Raw genomic sequence first — 20,383 nt, forward strand, 5'->3', positions numbered from 1 at the left:
TGTACTTCAGCTGCAATGAAACACGAGCTAATATGTGCATGAATTGTGGCTCATTATTGTGATTCATCTTTTGAATAGTTAATGGTCTTTCTCCCTGATGAAGCCTGTGTAATGTTGGATGAAATATATTGGAATTCTTATTTAATAAAATTCTATATATTTTTTACTACTAGTGCACATGTCCTATTAAAAGTATTAATTACCATTTCTGTATTGGAAGTTTTTTTCCACTTGGTTAGACTATAATAAATTTAGTTTAATCCTTTATCCAAGTGTAAGCAAACAAAGTTTATGCCTGACGTATCTTCAGGACTGAAGCAACTCGTGGTAGAGGTGACCAAGCTCTCATCACTCCTTGTCTTAGTATCTCCCATAATGCAAAGCACATCTCCTTGCAGACCTGTATAATGCTATGCATTAAGGGAAGGGCCACTACCTAGACCGGTTTCGACCTTTATTAAGGTCTCGTCAGTGTGAGCCAGACCCAGGGGTGGTGATACTTACTAAGGTGGAAGCAATGGAGAAGTCATTTTAACCTATACGAGTTGCCAAAAGGTGTCTCACCTTATTATTAAATTACCGTATTTTTCGATAGATAACGCGCACGTTATTTATACAAATAAAGTTTAAATTTGTTATTGAGGTCTCGTCAGTGTGAGCCAGACCCAGGGGTGGTGATACTAAGGTTGAAGCAATGGAGAAGTCATTTTAACCTATACGAATTGCCAAAAGGTGTCTCACCTTATTATTAAATTACTGTATTTTTCAATAGATAATGCGCAAGCTATTTATACAAAAAAGTTTAAATTTGTTATAAATGAACATGTGCGGTATACATTTGAAAGGTATGAGATGTAAATCAAATGTAATAACAAAACTAAGGTAGAAGTATTACTTAATATTTATTGAACATTACACTATTCAAATCCAAAAAATTCTTCATCAGACTCAATATTGAAAGAATCAATTGCTTTAAAAATTTCGTGTGGTATTTCTTCAGCTTCATAATCATTGTCACCAGACACCACTGCATTCCCTTGTGCTTTAATTAAACAATTTCTAACACAGTTTTCACTTACAGCAGCCCAACTTTCTACAATCCACGTAACTATATCTGTATATTTTCCTCTGCCCTGTTTTGTTATATTCATGGATGCCATTCATCATCCAGTCTTCCCACTTAGCCTGCAAATTGTCTTTGAATGGTTTATTTACTGCAAGATCAAGGGGTTGGAGTTTTTTTGTTAAACCACCTGGAATGACGGCCAATTTGGAATACTTACAATTGTTTTAACTTCTGCTGCCCTGTGTGCCCTACACAAATCCAACACTAACAAAGATTTTGGGTTGAAAAATGCCATTTTTCTCTTTCGACACACATTTTCCAACCTGTATCATTAGCAGTAACAATAATATCTTTGGAATCGCAACCTTTTGGTTGTGATTCCAAAGATATTACTTTTGAAAATCACCATCGGTGGCAGTTTGGAACCAATACAAGTTTTCTCTCAGAAACAAAACGAAATTTAGCTACTTTCGCTTCCCAGTCGCCTGGCAAATTTTGTCCAACACTAGTGGAGGAGCGCACACTTAAATTGTTTCTCTTCATAAATCCAAAAACCCAAGATGGGTAGGCCGTGAAATCCTTTATATTATCATTTTGTGCAATTCCTGCAACACACAGACAGCAGATTATCTCATACCTTTAACTCTTTCGCTAACAACCCAATCAAACAATTTTTTTTCTATTGTTAACCACAAGCACCTTCTAAACCTCATAGCATGTTTCCTCATATGTAAACATTTCAGGACTGTTTCAGCCTTTCACCATTCACGAACACTACTTTCTCCAACACTGAACAATCTACCAGCTTCACGATTCCCTTTTTCCTTTACTACTTCTACCACTTCAAGCTTGAACTGCGCTGTGTAGGATTTTCTCTGAGAATAACTTCTGTCTTCCATGGGTAATTCAGATCTAATAACAAAATATAAACAAATAATGATTTAATTTATGAAATATTTTAAAACAGGATGTACGGAATGATCAACCACTGCTACTAGCAACGCACATGCTTGTAAAGAATTCCTCTGTCTGTACTTCCTAACTCTACCGCTAGCTGGCACGTGCGAATTATCTATACATCAAAAGGAGTGATGAAAATGTTGGGGATGCGCGTTATACATTAGGTGCGCATTATCTATCGAAAAATATGGTACTCTGGATTTAGAGAAAGATGTTGGAAGTTTTTTCCACTTGGTTAGACTATAATAAATTTAGTTTAATCCTTTATCCAAGTGTAAGCAAACAAAAAGTTTGCACCTGAAGTATCTTCAGGACTGAGGCAACTCGTGATAAAGGTGGACCAAGCTCTCATCTCTCATATGTGGTCTGACCAATGCCTTATATAGAGGCACCACCTCCTTATCCCTACATGTCAATGTATTTTTTATCACAGCAGCTATACAATGTGCAGTCTTCCTGTAGAGAATTAACATCAGCACTAGTCATGATAATTCTACCTAACTTTGCATCATCAGCAAACACCCTGTCCACCCTGAGCCTCCCTGTTCCTCTTGCTCACCCATTCTCTCATTTTCCATACTCATGCCACTCACTTCCTCATTCATAACCATCTCTTCAATCTCTCCTGTTATACTCTCCTGCTCTTCCACATCACTTCCCACTTGATCTGATCCATTCTCTATACTCACTTCTCCGCCTTCCAGCAACAGTCTCTCCAAATGATTCACACCATAACCACTCAAATGCAGTAACCACCCATAACCACCAACGCTCCCATACAGTTCATTTCGTACCTTCAAACTCATTCCACACATTAACAAATTGTACTCCACTCTCCTCACACATTTCAACCAACATACCATTCATAATCCTTGCTCTCTGCCTCATCTCACCACAGTCATACCTAGGCAACATGCTTACTACCCTTCCTGTCACACTATTCTCTTTTATCCGTCTAAGCAGCCTCCTGATATCCATTCTCACATGCTTTTTGTCCTCTATCAAGTCATTCGTACCTATTAAAACCATCAATTCCTTCATTCGTTCCCTCCTCATATCCAATGCCTCAATCACTCTACTGATTTTACTGCCTGGAAAACATATCTTGTGCATCCCCTCATCCAGCACACCTTTAATAATGGAGTCGCCATACAATGCACTCGCTCGTCTTTCATTAACTTTTTCTTATCTACTTGATTTGTTTTAATCATTTTCACCCGAATTTTCTTAATTTCACTCTGCATCCATTTCATCTATTGCCTTGTCCAACCCAATTCATCTTTCGAATCTCGTGTCACATTCTCTCTATCATTCAATCTTTCTAATTTTCGAACTCTAACTCTCGACTCCCACTTCACACTTTTACTCTCATTCATCCTTTTGAGTTTCTGTACTTTCGATCCATGCATCCAACTTTCACTTTCATTCATTCTTTCCATTTTTCCCACTTTCGATCCTTTCGTCACTCTGTTTCTGCTTTCTTTTGTTCTCTCAATTTTGTTTCCTTCCACCACATTCGCCTCACTTTCGTTCTTTTTACCATCCATTATGGTTTTCTTTAAATCACTCGTTTTCTTTTTCAATGCTTTCTTAACAATTTTTTGCCTTTCTTTCACACCGTGCTTCTCTTTTGAATGAGCACTCATTCTTCCCGCGACACTCTCGCTACTAACACTTTTTGTCATCAAATTCATATTAGCACTCAATTCTTCATTCAGCTCATACTTCGCACACACACCATCTATGTAATCAAAAGAATACATATAGCTCACCTCGCACTTCATGAAACGACTAAAGTCTAAGTTAAAATCATGCACTGACAAAGCTTCCGCCATCTTTCCTCTGCTGCTTACTACTCTAAGGACCAAAAACAACAAATTTGTAATCAAGTTTAAGCAAAATATCCCACACACTAATAATACTAGTAGTGCACAACTTTTATAGCAGCTCTTACTCAAACAATTACTCGTGTATAATTAATTATTTCAAGAATAACTTATCTGAATCCGAAGCACTTCTTACACACCATTGCTAATGTTTCCTCACAAGTGCCCTCTCAATTTATTTATATTCTTATGGCAAAGGGAATACAGAACAGCTAAGATCAATGTCCAGTCTGGAAAGCCAATCCAAGGCCTCATCCGTCACCTTGTGATGGATGAGGCCACCACCGTGAAGTTGCCACCTTGGGTAGTCGTTCACAATATGAGTAATCGTCTGAGCCACGGGAGAACAATCACAATAAGGGTGGTCTAACAGCCTCCATTTATGTAGTAGGTAGCCACATCTGCCCTGCTTAGTTCTGATCCTGTTGATTGATGACCAAATCTTCCTAGGAAGAGCAAAACCATGCTGCAGAGCACAGGGATCTTCTACCAGGAAGCCGTTTGTTGGGAAATTGTTGGACCAGTATTCTCTCCACATGTCAGGTGTCGATGGTAGGGCAGCTGAAGAGAGTTCGTCCATGGACCAGAAAGCATTTCTAGATTTTAGGTGAAGACTATGTGGATTTATGAGTGTCTGGTGCAGGAGCAGGAGTTGGTTGTTCATTGCTCTATCAAATTCTTTAATCAAGGCTTGTCTTCATATGTTTGATGGAGCAATGTTAGATAGGACAGGCAGGCAGGAGAGAGAGAGAGGGGTGCTTCTTACTGTCCCACTAATTGTAGCTGGGTGTCTATAATGTTAGTGTGTGCACTTCTTTCCCAGACAGAGGCACAATATTCTGCTGCAGGGAAAGTGAGGGCTAATGCAGATGATCTTAGGACTTCTGCACCACAATCCCTAGGTTGTTCCAGCAAGCCTTGAAATGATATTGTTTCACACCACTATGATATACTCTGATTAAGTGTTTGTTACATAAGTCCACTATATCACTTGCTACTGTTGCTCTGCTACCATAACTCTCTACCAGTATCAAACTGCCATAATTTTTCCTCTTACTTATCATATAGCAGTAAAACTCCCTTGGATTAGCTTTGACTTGACTGGCCAATCTCCTCTCATATTCTACTTTTTTCTTTTTTAGCCATACTTGTCACTTTTCTGGCCTGCACTTTATATTCTTCATGCATCTGTTCACTGCAAACTGTCTTGTACTTCCTCCATAACTTCTTTTGTAACACTGCTTCCTTGTTTTCACTGTTCATCCATCTCATTCCTACTCTGTTTATTCTCTTAGTTCTTGGTATGCAATTATGCATTGCTTGTGTTAGATGCTGGCTTATCATTTCCCATGCACTGGCAACATCTTTGACAATTCATCAACCCAATCTATTGATGCTATACTATGGAGCTTCTGATAATCACCTACCTTATGGTTCCACATATAGACCTTCCTGATAACTTTTTCCTGTTTGGCTACCTTCCAATCAATACCTCATGATCACTTTCACCAACAGGTGGCATTGTTGATACCTCATCCAAATCTAATACCAATAAACCTCATGTTGTTTCCTGTAAATGAATATTCAATTCATTTACACTTGCATCAACTGGGATAATCATGGAAGCTAAGCAAATGAGTCCCACAAGCATTATCAGATGACAATAAACTTCAGAGGCTATCAATTTGTTCTCTATTTCTTTCACATCATAAAAACAAGCCATTGTTGGATTACTTGCTCACTTGTGCTGAAAAATGGATCTTGTACTCTAACAGGAAGCGAATTCAAGTACTGCACAATTTAAAGGCACGACCTTATTTACAGAAGACTATGCTTTACGTGTGGTGAACTGGAGCCAGTATTGTCCACTATTAGTTTCTTGCTGCAGGCCAAACAATTACACCAAGATCTAGTCGATGCAACTTGAGCGTGTGCAAGATGCATTACTTCAGAAACAGCCAGGACTAGTTAATCAGAAGAAAGTGCTATTCTACAGGACAATGCAAAACTTATCTGTGAGAAGATTTGTGCTTTAGGATGGGAGATACTCCATTATCCTCCATATTCTCCTGACATTTCTCCAAGCGTTTATTACCTTTTTTTTTTTTTTTGGTGCTAGACAATCACATGCGAAATAGACAGTTCTGCAGTAAAACAGAGATTGAAGCAGAAGTTGCTAGGTTTATTATTTCTCAAGACAAGATGTTTTATAAAAGGTTTGGAATTTACAAACTTTTATCTCATTGATAAAGAACTGTAGGTTGTATTTTAATGAATAAAACATTTTATGAGAATTTCTACAATTTAATTTTTATTATGAAAAACAACACAAACTTTTTTGGTTACCTGATAGAAGATATGTATTAATTTATAGTATTGGTTATGGAAATAACTAATATATGTAAAAACAAAAATAGTTTAATAATAAATAATCAACAAAATACATGTTATCTTTCAATTGGAGAGTAATAGCATTATCAATAAAGTGTGACAAGTTCAAAAGGTAGAATAAACAACAATGGATATTCCATTCATATTATAGGCTACAAACCATGAGCAAGAAATGGTATTAGAACATTACTACAGTAATCTATCATTAAATAGTAAGTACATCATATAAACTTAGTTTCTGCTTGATTTTATTCTTAGGAGTCTCACTCACAAGAAGATGATCCAAAAATACAACGATTAAAGCGCTACCTTAGAGAAGCAGGCATTCGTGTAAGTTCTTATAACAAACTATGGGGAAAGAGTAAATCTGTTAAGAGTAAAGTTGAAAAATTGCTGGATCTTCTTACAGATGCTGGTTTGAAAGGTAAGAAACCTTGTAATACTTTTTGTAAATTTTATTAACTTAATTCTTTCCATATGGAACTACATAGTAACTTTGGATATTTATTATATAATTGAATTTTAATATTTTAAAATCATGTTAATTTAATTTAATTTACTGAAAAAATAAAAAATTAAAAAAAATGATGATACAACAAGAAAAAATTTCATGCCGGCTTGGAGAGTCGCCCGGTTAAACAAGGCCCACGTTGTTTTCGCCAGGGAACCAGGGCAAACAGTGAAAAGTCAGCTACTGGAACAAATCTGAAAACACACTCCAACTCAACATCACCAGAGTTAAAGATCGGTACTATCAACATAAGAAGCCTGAATGGCAAAGAAATGGAGCTAGCTGAGGAATTAGATAAGTACCAGATCAACATAATAGGGGTACTGAAACAAAAAAGACAAAAACTGGTGAGATCTTTCTGAGCATATAAATACAAATTGTTATATTCAGGCAGTGACAATCAAGGAAAAGGAGTAGCCATAGTATTCAACACAAAATACGAGGCTCATCTTCTTGAAAGCCAAGCAATATCAAGTAGAGTGATGTGGACAAATACGAGAATGGGGAACTGGACAATGCGACTTATTTGCCTATGGTCCCATAGAAGGTTTTCTACTAAGGTAGTGGAGGAATTTTTTGAGGCTTTAGAAAAAGCAACTGACACAATGAAAAAGGAAAAGTTGGTCCTTGTTGGGGATCTAAATAGCACAGTAGGAAATGATTGTCAGACATACAAAAATATTTTGGGAAAATTTGGAGAAAAGAGCAAAGCTAATAATAATGGCAAATACCTGTTGGATTTCTGATCACGACATGGACTGGTTATTACTAACACCATGTTCCAACATAAAAATGTGCACAAATTCACATGGAGAGAAGAAGCAAGGAATAAGAAAAGTCTCATTGACTATGTTATTGTTGATAGTGATGTTTTCTCCCTGGTGCAGGACACCAGAGTGTACAGAGAATTTGAAATTGGATGTGATCACTATTTAGTCTTGAGCAGGCTAAAATTGAATATCATATTGAAAAGAATGATATGTAAGAAAGTTCTAAAGCGAATAAAAGTTGAGCAGCTCTCAGATGTGAACTGTAGACTAAAATACACAAAGATTATTGAAGAAAAATGAAAGGGTTTGAGAACAGGAACCAAACTTTGGAGATTCAGTGGCATGCCTTGAAGAAACCCCTGATTGATTCATCCAGAGAGGCATATGGTGAGGTTGTCTGCAAGGATAGAAAAATCAGGACACCATGGTAGACACAGGAAGTTAAAGAGGCAGTGAAGGAAAAGAAGAAATCATATCAAAAGTTCTTGGCAAATAAGTCAGCTTTTGCTCTTAGAGAATACAGAGACAAATGTAAAAAAGCTAAACACTGTGTAAAACTAGCTAAACAAAAGTCATGGGAGGACTTTGGCAAGAACATAGAAAATAAATATCAAGAAGGCAGTTAGATATTCTTGAGGTTGTTGAAGAAGCTTAGAAATGGAGGAAAGAGTACAGTAAAAGGAGTTAGAGATGATAGAGGTGACAAGAAAACAGGAGAAAAGGATATCCTTGAAGTATGGAGTAATTACTTCGAAAAATTGCTAAATGAAACAAGCAGTGATAGCACAGTGGCAAAAAAACACTGAACAGGCATACAGTCAAGAATGGCAGTGATCTAAGCAATTTCCTAAGCTTGCCATGCTTGCCAGTCTTGTAATTCCACATATATCCCATCTTAACTGAAAATTCCACACATTTAGCCACCTCCCAGGTCACAACTATATGATCACTCTCACCAGTTGGTAGCAACATGGTCATGTTAGTTATAGACAAATTCCCAGATCGAGCGCTCTCAAACCTCCCAATATTTCATCACATGCTGTCTCAGGTAATTATTCCAAACTACATAAATTTCCATTTCCTTTCTCCCATGTATCCTCTCCTCCTATCAATTTACATTCCCATAGTTGAAATCTCCCATAATAATTACCTACCTTACACTCATTGAGCTTATTTACCAATGCATACTATCCTCATAATCTTTTCCATCCTGTGGTCTCTATAGAAGCATCCAACTGTATATTTTGTTCCGCTGGTCTCTGTCTCACACCAGATAGCCTCAGATTTGCTATTTTTGCAGGCCTGCAGTTGAAATTCTATCCTCTTTGGTTGCAGTTCATCGACTGTCATTCTTTTCTCTGTTCTCCCTGAACATACTATACCCTTCACATTCTATCCCACTAACTATATCATTTCTGTCAGCCATGTCTCACTAATGGCAATAACCTTTGGGCAGGAAGAACTAAATAATGCCAAAACTCCCCCCCCCCCCTTGTTCCAAATACTCCTGGCATTATTGTATGTAAAATGCAAAAGTTCTTCATGCCCACTGCTATCCTGACTCTTTATATTAACTATCCCATTCTGGTTTGTTGCCCTTAGGCATTTTATACACATTCTTATACTCAACTGCCTCATTCATGTTTGCATACCCACTCAATAGTCCCCCCCCCTCATAAAACTGTAGTTTCTCTGATTTTGCACATCTAATTTCACTTCATTCAACAACACTTTTTCCAGACTCTGAACACCAAATCCATTCAAGTACAAACCATCATTTTTGTATAAGTCCTTTTGCCCGTCAAGCTCACTCCACACATCCACAAACTTCATGTTATTCCTCCTGCATAACACATGCATATATTTAAGTTAAGGGGATAAAAATCCCTCATTATTTTCAAGCCGGTATACGAAACTCGGAGATCAAAATTTAAGAGTTTCATTCCGAAGAACTATCGGCGAGTCCAGGCGAAAGTCATCACCTGGGTAGTATAACACTAGGGCAACTCGTTGCAAAGGTGGAGCAAGATCCATCACTTGCAGCGAGTTGCCCTAGTGTTATACTACCCAGGTGATGACTTTCGCCTGGACTCGCCGATAGTTCTTCGGCATGAAACTTAAATTTTGATAGATTTCGATCTCCGAGTTTCGTATGCCGGCTTGAAAATAATGAGGGATTTTTATCCCCTTAACTTAATTTACGCAGCCGGAAAAATAGCCTCTTGGCTCTTTATCGTAGTAATAATAATATATGGGTACACTGCTCTGGCAATTCGTTAGTAGAGGTATATGTAAGTTCAGTTTACTTAAACCTTGGTATTCCAGGTCTTCCTACTCACTGATGAGACCTCAATAAAGGTTGAAACCGGTCTGGGTAGTGACCTCTCCTCATAATGTAAAACAGTAATACATCTCCTAGGAGCTGTGTTTTACATTATAAGAAAATATTAAGGATAGTGACGGAGCTTGCTCCACCTTTGCAATGAGTTGCCTTAGTGTTGTACTACCCAGGTGATGACTTTCGCCTGGACTCGCCGATAGTTCTTCGGCACGAAACTCTTAAATTTCGATAGATTTCAATCTCCGAGTTTCGTATACCGGCTTGAAAATAATGAGGGATTTTTATCCCCTTAACTTAATTTACGCCGCCGGAAAAATAGACTCTTGGCTCTTTAACATGCATATATTGTTTATTAAAAATTCACGTGATACATATATGCAGATTGGGGTGAGGATTATTGTTTACGTTTAATAAGTCTTGATTTCCCACATTTTTGATAAGATAACAGTTATTCCAGTCTAAGTTGGGGCAATATGCTTCGGCATTCTCTTCAAATCTGTGCTCAAATGTAAAACTTGGGTCTTTGGCCCTGTGCTCTGCTAGGCAGAACCCAGAACCTTTTTGATATTTTATACAGGAATTGATGTCCTTGAAGTATTTTCTCAAAGGAATGACCTGCTGTTATTTTTTTATGATTATTCTGAACTCACCACATAATTAGTCAATCTGATTGCTTACACTTAGATAAAGGATGAAACCAAGAATATAATTTCTTGGCATCTTCAATTTATAGTATAACCAAGTGAAAAAACTTTCAACAGTAGATTCTATTATAACAAACTCACTTGTTATTACAATAACACCCTGCTGAACACCTCTATAGGCACAGTGCTATTCTAAAGGAAATTCACTATATAAAACTATTTCCATTGTTCCAATGAGTTTACTGCAGTTGAGGTTAGAATCTATCAATTTATTATTTTTTAATCCACTCTTCATGCAAGTATGTTATTTTATTAAGGTGTTCTTGCCTTGTGGAAAATTCATGTAACAGTTTCATTGCAATCTGTATTACTCTGCTGATGCTATATTATGTGCTCGCCATTTTCAGGTAAAGCTTGTCCACTTTTTTTTTTTTTTTTTTTGGCAATTAAATCCTTGACAGTCATGTAGAAAAAAATCTGATTAAAATATATATACATTTTTTTTTATAGTTGTGCCATATATTTTGTTGATCTAAAATTGTTACTTTTGCATGATGATTCTATTATCTAATTAGGTAAACCTACTCTAGAGAAATGCAGAAAACTGAGGCTTAAAAGAGAAAAGAAGCAGGAACTAAAAGAACTGGATGTGTCTAACATTATTAGTGAAGGTAAGATATGTCGATTCAGAATGTTGAAAAAAAAGTTTCTTTTCTGTTCCATGTGGATCTCAGACAATGAGAGTAGTGTAAATATTTATTACATATTTATATTTCTTGTTAATGAATGTTTCTTTTATCCTTCAAATGACCTAGTTTAGAAAAGGAATAGTTTCATCATGATTAAACATCACCTTTTTAAATAAGCAAGTAGGAGAGCCATTGTTGTACATTCTCGTCTTCATTCATCATCATCAGCTTACAATCCTGCTACTGCTTACTCTACTAGGTTGTGCCTGGAGGGAGTCAGTGTATGGCAGCTTAGAGAACACTGTCAGGGCACTTTTTGTGTGAAAGTCATGTACAAATTATTACTCTGTAAATTTTGCGAACGTTCCAACATGAGGCAGCCTAAAAAATAGTGTTTCTGTGGTTAAAAAAATCTCCCACAAAAAAAAAAAATATATATATATGTATATATATAAAATGTACCAACTTCCACCTAGACTTTACCTACATCCAGGGGATTAATACCAACATCAATATTGTGCATCACCACTTAGAGATCCAATCCCAATCTGTTATTCATTATCATACCTCAACTGGCTTCCTCTATGACTACAGTTCACCTCAACTTTTCACTGTACATCATGTGGTTCCATGAAAATTCATCAAAAAACAGTTAATCGAAAGACAGAATTCAATTCATTGAAAAAACAATTTGCAAATAAACAATTTAAGGAATGGCAATTCATTAAAAAAACAAGTCGCCAAAATTTTTTCGATTAATTCTTTCATAATTCATCGAAAAGTCATTTTTCTTGCAAACTATGGTTTAAAAGTGTTCGGTAACAATGCATAATGTTACTCATGATACAGACAACAAGGAAGTGGTCATTGAAATGTAATAATTATTTTGCTGCATTTTAGAACATTTTATGCAAGTGTACATACTGCTTCATTATGCAGATAGCAATTTATCTGTAAAGAACAAATTTCATTCTACCAGAGTCACAATAGCATTATTCAGATTTAATTAAAACTTTTATAATTAAAATTTAAAAACTTTAACTATAAAATTTCATTAAATTTCATCCAGCCAGAGCAGAATTGCTAATATCATTTCGAAACTTCTGTACAAAAATGTTATGGTAAAAGTGATCCAGTTGGAACTAAAACTGAACCATGCAGAGAACGTCTGCAAATTTCGCTAAGTCAGAGAGTTATTGTAATGCATAATTTCCACACGTTTTTTGTAGCCCTGAATATAGCTGAACTGAAAATTGGAACAGTTCGACAATTTTTTGTAAAAGTTTCAAATACCGAATCTGAGTAAAATTCATCCCATAATAATTGCTGTACTGACATCGCATATTACTGCTAGTAATAATAATAACGGAACCTTCATAGTTCAGTCGGTATAAACAAAACCCTTTAGTTAAAAGACACGGAATGCCAGGCAGTGTCACAAAATGAACAACACAGAGCATGGAGTATATTTCATAGATAATCCATCACATCATACTTAATAGCTTTTAAGCATGCTCAGACCAAAGCATGTTATGTGAAACGTGAGAGTCAAAAACAATCTTAGATGCAGTTTACCCCATCAATTAATCAAATAACCAGTGCAAAAACTGAATGGGATGAAATCCAGAAAATGAAAGATACATACTCTTTGTCTACCTTAGACCATAATGGATATGTTGTTGCTGATCCCAAAGCTATTGCAGACACTTTTCAAAAAAATTTTGCCAGAATCTTAACAACAGCTTCATATCCTCCTGAATTTTTAATATTGAAAGAGCAGCAAGAGTGGCTAAATTCTTCTACGCGAAAAAGAGGAACTAAAAAGAGCTCTTTTAATGTCTCACTTTAGTGCAGTAGTGCCTGATGACATCCATTATGAAATAAAACATCTACTATCATTTTCTTTAGATCTCCTTCTCTTTGTATACAACAGAATACTTGAAGAAAACAGAGGAGAAGTTTCCAGATTCTCGGCATAGTCAGTTGTCATTTCTATCCCAAAACCAGGAGAGGAACCAACACAAGCAAATAATTATTGATCAGCTGCCTTTTTAAAATATTGGAGAAAATGGTTAATGCCATATTTCTCTGATATTTAGAAAGCAACATCCAGCATACAATGTGACTTTCATAAACATAATTCAATTTTGGACCATTTGGTCTGTTTAGAAACTTGTATAGGAGATGCATTCCTGAAATAAGAACATCTGGTTTCAGTTTTCTTTGACACGGAAAAAGCTTATGGCATATTAAAAGATCTCTATAACCTAGGTCCCAGAGGACACCTTCCAATATTTATTAGATACTTCTGTCCAGTAAGCTTTCCAGATCAGAGTGGGTGATCACCTATCTCAGCCATATCATCGAAAATAGGGTGTTCTTCAAAGCTCTGTTTTTAAGTGTGACACTTTTTTTTTCTATAAAAGTTAACTCAATCACTAAACAGCTTCCTTTCACTGTAACCAATGCTCTATATGTTGATGACTTCACAGTTTACTGTCACTCTCATGACAAGAGGATAATTAAAAGACAACTTCAGCAAGCAATTGGTCGTACTATGGGCTCTCAGTAATTTGTTCAGGCTTTCAGTAGAAAAAAAGTATCTGTTTGCTCTTCTGTTGAAAACACACACTTCACCTAGATCTAGAATTAATAATTGGACAAACTGTTATTCCAGAAGCCAAATTCTTGGGTCTCATCTTTGACAGAAAACTTACATTGAATCTCCTTCGTTCTCTGTCCTCTACTGAATGGGGTGTGGATCGATCTTCATTGCTTCATCTTTATTATGCACTTATACGTTCAAAGCTGAATTATGGGTCTCAAATCTCTGGTTTTGAAAGGCAGAATAACTTGTAATGGTTGGATCCCATCCATCATCAAGGTATATGGATAGTTACTGGTGGCTTTTGCACATCGCTCATGCAAAGTCTTTATCTTGAAGCAAATAAACTGTCTCTCACACTTAGATGGAAATAGTTATCTCTTAATTATGCCCTAAAAGTAGTCTCTTCCAGAGCATCCTACATGGACTAATCTCTTTTCTCTGTATTGGGAAACTCAATATCACACACACATCTGACTGCCATACATCCTTTTGATATGCATGTTAAAGAGACGATGCAAGCTGTTGGAATCAATGTTGACAACATTATCTGCACCAAACATAGCAGCATCCCTCCATGGTAGATTGCACTCCATCCTGCAACCTCTCACTTTGTCAACTACAGAAGTCTCATACTTCATATCTGTCTTCCTGCAATTGTTTAATGCACACAGAGTAGCCCACTCTGTGTGCATTAAACACAGAGTGGGCTACTCTCTGTTCAAGTCAGTTCTTGAACCATCAGTATAGATAGGTCAAGAACTGACACATCTGTTGGCTGTGCTGCTGTGTTTCCTGACATTACTGTTTCCAACCAAATCCTGCTTGATTGAAGTAATATTTTATTTCATATCCAAATACAAGTAGTATAGTAGTAATTAAGTGGTATGACATGATTTACAACAAATTAGGATACATTACAATGAGATCAGCTTAGATTTGGTAGGTGAATTATATAGGGAATAATAATTAAATATGAAAAAAATGAAACTATACATAACTTATATACAATAAACATGGTCAGATGTTCCTCCAGTATCTTGAACAATCAACTGTTCTTTCTGTGCAGAATATAAGGTCCTCTTTTGCACAAGGCGATGGAAGAAAGGGAGAAAGAATGTAGGTGTTCCATGAACTGGGTTGTCCCACACTCGCAATTGTCTGGGCCAGTGAGGTAGCCTCCATTTGATGAGGTTTTGTTTGCAGCATCCTGTCGTCCGAAGTCTGTTTAGGCTTTTCCAAGTATTCCAGTCCAAGTGGGCACCACGTGGAAGATGTTCAGCTGTTGGAATACCAGTATTATTTTCAGGATATAATGCAAGCCATTGTTGAAGTCTTGTCTCTGGGAGGTTTTTAGGTGGTTCAACAGTTGTCAGGAAGCTATGTCAGGATCTTAGTCTTTGGGGCACTGTGGTCTGGCCGAACAGTGGGTGGCATTCATCATTCATTTGTCTGCTTCTTTCATCAGCTGAGAATGCAGAGCTTTGAATTGAAGGGGGTGCAATACCAGCCAAAGTATACAGGTCTTTTAGTGGTGTTGGTTTCAGGCATCCTGTAATTAAGCGGCAGCTTTCATTCGATGCTGGATCAAGTTTTTCAGCATGGCAGGATCTAGACCATACTGAGCAGGCGTATTCAGCAGAAGAATAGCAAAGGGCCAAGGCAAAAGATCTCAGTGTGTTAGGGTCTGCACCCCATTTGGAGGAGGTAAGCTTTTTTAGTATATGTTTCTTGTATTCACTTTGGCCTTTGTTTTTTCTATGTGGGTTTTATATGAGAGGGTGCGATCGAGAGTCACACTGAGGTAGATTGGGTTCCAAGAATGTTCTATTTTAGAGCCTTCCCAAGAAATCTGTAGCTTCCTGTTGGCTTCTTTATTGTTAAGGTGGAAAAGGCCAGTCTGGGTTTTCAAGGGGGTTTGGTTTTAGTTAATTGTTGGTTATAGTATGTGGTTAGACTATTTAAGGCAAGTGATTGAGTAGTTTCAATGGACTTGAAATTTTTTGACTGAGTAGCTATGGCAAGGTCATCAGCATAGATAAAATTTCTAGTTCCTGGAAGGAGATCATTGACAAAGATGTTGAAAAGTAATGGTGATAACACACTTCCCTGGGGGAGGCCATTTTTTTTTGTGGTGCCAGCAGCTCTTCCTACCCCCAAGATCCACGTAAAAGCTTCTGTTTTCCAAGATGATAGTCTCTAGTTATTCTGTATATTTTATTTCTGAGTGCGAGATGATTTATGGTATCATATGATAGCATATGTGTAATTTATACAGACTCATTGAGTTCTTTACAGACTATCTTCTCTCCTATTTATAATCCACATCCATTATTGTGCGAGGTGTTACACCTGTTATACAAAATGAAGACCCTTAATTTTGATGTTAGGTTGTGATGGATTCTCAGTCAGATTGTAATTACAGGAAATAAGACTGCAGATTGCAGCTGCTAGATCAGGTCATACTTTTTCCACATACTGTTTGACAGTACCATATACAGACTACAAAGAGTTTATAAGATCAGAGATAATTGCCCAGTAGCAGTCATTGTGACAGTAAAGCACTTAGAAACAAATTACATGATATTAAGCCTGAAATCAAGCATTGACAGTCTAGTCAACATAGAAACAGAAAATAGGAAATTTCTTGCCAGACCCTGCATAGGTCACAGTCATATTCTTATTTACTAAGGGCTGATGATCCATCTATGTGTGAAAAATGCAACATTCATTTACTATTTATCATATCTGGTGCAGTGTCAGCACTTCACATGAGAGAGAGAGAGAGGAATGAAATTTTCGCCTATCTAGCCAAGCCATATACACTCAGGGAGATGTTATCAGATTCAAATTGCATGACGTTTTTAACTTTTTACAAAGAATTGATTGATGCAAACACGTGTTTATATTTTACTTTATATGTAAATATGTATTATTTACTAATTTTCTCTGACTGTTTATTAATACCTTATGTACTACTATAACCTTTGCTATGTACAGTACAGTACATTACAACCTTCACTGTCCTTGTACCAATAAACCATAAAACCAATCAGGAGACGGAAAGGCAACTGCTGTCGATCCCACCTTCTCACATGTCTCTGAACAATAATATGACTTGCTTGCTTTTTCCTTTGAGCAAATGAAGGACACCAATCTGTATGGACTCACTCCTGAGGATATGCCAAAGATTTTCCTGCTACTTGAAAACCCACTAATGAAAAAACAATAATGAAACATTCACCACAGAGGTTTGACGACATGCCCCTTAAGACCCTCTAATAGGTGGACTATCTTCAGATGGGATGGATACTTCTGCCCCCTCCCTAAAGAAGAAAAAAAATACATGCACCTAGTGCCCTAGAAGGAGTACAATATGACAGTGTTTTGGATATTTTTCTTGATGAAAAGGAAATGATGGATACTGGTCATCCTCAGTTCTCTAAAAAGAAAACACCCAATGATGATAAAAGCAAAACTATTCAACACAGGAAGCCAGATGATATCATCAAAAAAAAAAAAAAGGATGAAAACATTCCTACCTACAATGGAACCGTCTTGGATTCCATCAAAACATTGATAACATCATGACCATCATGCAGAAGTATAAACTGGCATTAAAAAATACTATCATCATTCATAAGGACCAGATAGGATTTACCTGCCCATAGAGAATTCACCATCCTTGTGGGTGCTGAATTTTCTGAGAGCATATTTCTGAATACCTGCAAAAGGTAATTATAATTTTCCTTCTAAGCCATGGAAGGATCCAAATTTCCCAAATAACTACCATCCAATTGCTCTGACCAACTGCTTGTGCAGTTCTTTGTCAAAAATGGTTAACTTTCATCTTTTATGGTTTCTGGAGAGAAAAAAAAACTTTTTTTTTTTTTTTTTCAGAAATAATCTGGCTTCTGAAAATATCTCTACTATTGTTCATCTTGTTTAGCTGGAGGAATCTATTAGAGATGCCTTCCGTCTTCTTCTTCTTCTGCAGCTTCTCCCACTTAAGTGGAGTCACTGTTGATGATGAGTCTCCTCCACATCCTCCTGTCTTGGGCTGTCACCACATCCAAGTTCTTCATCCTCAAGTCCTCTTCTACCAGCTCCCTCCATCTGTTCTTTGACCGCCCATGCTTCCTTCTTCCTTCTTAGAGATGCCTTCCTAAAATGCAATATCTAGTATTGGTTTTCTTTGATATGGATAAAGCATATGACACTGCTTAGAAATTTGGAATACTGAAAAACCTTCATCATTTTGGCCTTAGAGGGAACTCCCTATTTTTATCAAGAACTTCTTGTCTAACCAAATCTTCCAAGTTGAATTGGGGACTGCTCCCTCCCAACTGTATAACTAAGAGGAGCAAGTCCCACAAGGTTCAGTTTTAAGTGTTATGCTCTTTGCAATCAAGATAAACTTGATAAAACAATCAGGTTGATTGTTTTCCTCAAACAGGAAGTGATGCCCTCTATGTGGATAACTTCATCTTCTGTTATTCATGTAATATGAGTGTCAGAAAGACAGTTGCAGCAGGCTCTTGAAAGAAGTTTGGGTTCACTTTTTTGCTGCAGATGTGGTCTTTATTCTGACCCAGAACTCTGACTAGGACAATCAGTAATCCCAGATGCATCAGAAGTCAAGTTCTTGGGACTTGATTCTTTGACAGTAAACTCAGTTTCCTCCCTCACATATGTCAGTTACAAGACAAGTGCCATAAAACAATGAACATTCTATGCACCCTATATTCCACCTTTTGGAGTGCTGACAGATATTCTTTGCTTCCTTTGTACAGGGAATTGATAGGATCAAAACTTAATATTGGTCCTGAGTCTATGATTCTGCTAGGGAGAGCACACTGCAATGAGAATTTCATTTTTAGCATTTAGCACGTTACCTATTCCTAGTCTGTATGTTGATGCAAATTAATTACCTTTGTCACTTCAACATCAACATCTGTTTTTGTTATGTGCAACAAAAATAAAATCCTTCCCCCACCCCCAAGTGGAAAACTATTTTTCATCCATGATGAGAGAATATTTACAACACCCACAAATTTCCATAAAATCCTTTGGTTTGCAGATAAAAATTCTCCTACAAGCTCTAATAATTGCAGTAGACAACATAGCTCACCATCAGATGCCACAAAACACACTTCTGCCATGGCAACCTTACATACCAGCATGTAGCTTTTCTTTCTGTAAGTTACCAAAATATTCCACTTCTCCTGTTGTCTGTCAACTGCTCTTTTAAGAACAAAGAATGGAATACTCTAAGTTTGTGGCTGTCTACACAGACTGTTCAAAATTGGAGGACCTAGTGGGCTTCTGCCTTCTTTCCAGATGACGTTATATCTGCACACATCCTACTAAAATCTAACAACTTTACAGCTGAGACGTATGTGATAGAGCTTGCACTAAAATACATCAGATTGCATCATTACCAAAGGTGCATAATATATTCTGACTCCCAAAGTTTTCTTCAGGCAATAAGAAGTCTAGATCTACAGAAACATCCAGTGCTTTCTCAAATCTAGCACCTCCTCTTTCAGTTATGGAGGCTACACTTCAATGTATGCTTCTGTTAGATTCCTGGTCATGTTGGGATTAAGGAAAACAAGATTGCAGATAATGTTAGCTAGATCAGCATGTTTCTCAAACATCCGCCATCTGTCTGTACCAAACACAGATTATCAGCCGACTGTCAGACACAAACTTCTATCCAGGGCTGTCGCCAGATTAGATTGCGACCTGAGGCAAACAATTAAATATCACACCTGATGGATTATAAGACAAAAATATAAGAAAATCTCCAATTGCTATTTTGTTTTTATTACAAGAGAAACAAATAGGTTTTTAAAAACTTGGTTTATTATGTATGCTTTATGAAGTTTAATACCTTTTTATAGTTCTTTTTACATCTGTTTTTCTATGCTGATTTTATTGCATTTTACTTATTATCTAGCATACTTTTAAGAAATGTTTCATTTATGATTGCTATTATTACAATTTTTATATGTAGGTTTTAGACTTATTTGTTACGTCTGTTTAGATGCAGCATCATCATAATGTCCTTACATTTACATAGATAATTATAAAATTTTAGTGAGTTTCCAAATAATTATGCATAGGACATTATGCATGTAGCATTGGGTGAGCTAAAGACAGGAATTAGGATATGTAGAAGATTGATTAGTAATCTGAGGTATGCTAATAATACTGTACTCCTTTGTAATGACAAGGAAAAACTATGAAAGATTCTTGATAAAGTTAACGAGATCATTAAGAACAGAGGACTTCAGCTCAATCCTAGCAAGACAAAGATTATAGTTCTCAAAGGAAATACTGACAGGGAAGCTCTTGAGAAAAAGTGTACCTTAATGGAGAAAAAATTGAGGAAGTCAGCAAGTTTGAGTACCTGTTCCCATTATTAATGTGAAGAATTGCTGTTCAGAAGATGTCAGAAGAAGATTAGAAATGGCTAAAACAACAGTCAGGGACTTTTCTAAAATCAGGAAGAATG

General features: G+C 36.7%; 1 protein-coding gene across 1 annotated transcript in view; it reads left to right on the forward strand.

Annotated features, from left to right (window-relative positions):
- LOC150109704 (uncharacterized) overlaps nt 1-20,383 on the forward strand; it is a 217,264-nt gene that overhangs the window by 181,746 nt on the left and 15,135 nt on the right. The window contains exons 7-8 of the mRNA XM_090414093.1: nt 6,562-6,727; nt 11,145-11,240. Of these exons, the coding sequence (XP_090270219.1) occupies nt 6,562-6,727; nt 11,145-11,240 (262 nt within the window). The remainder of the gene's footprint in view (nt 1-6,561; nt 6,728-11,144; nt 11,241-20,383) is intronic.

This window comes from Typopeltis vanoorti, chromosome 2, assembly GCF_054136105.1.
Source record: "Typopeltis vanoorti isolate ZY-2024b chromosome 2, IOZ_Tvanoo_1.0, whole genome shotgun sequence".
NCBI classification, from domain to species: domain Eukaryota; kingdom Metazoa; phylum Arthropoda; class Arachnida; order Uropygi; family Thelyphonidae; genus Typopeltis; species Typopeltis vanoorti.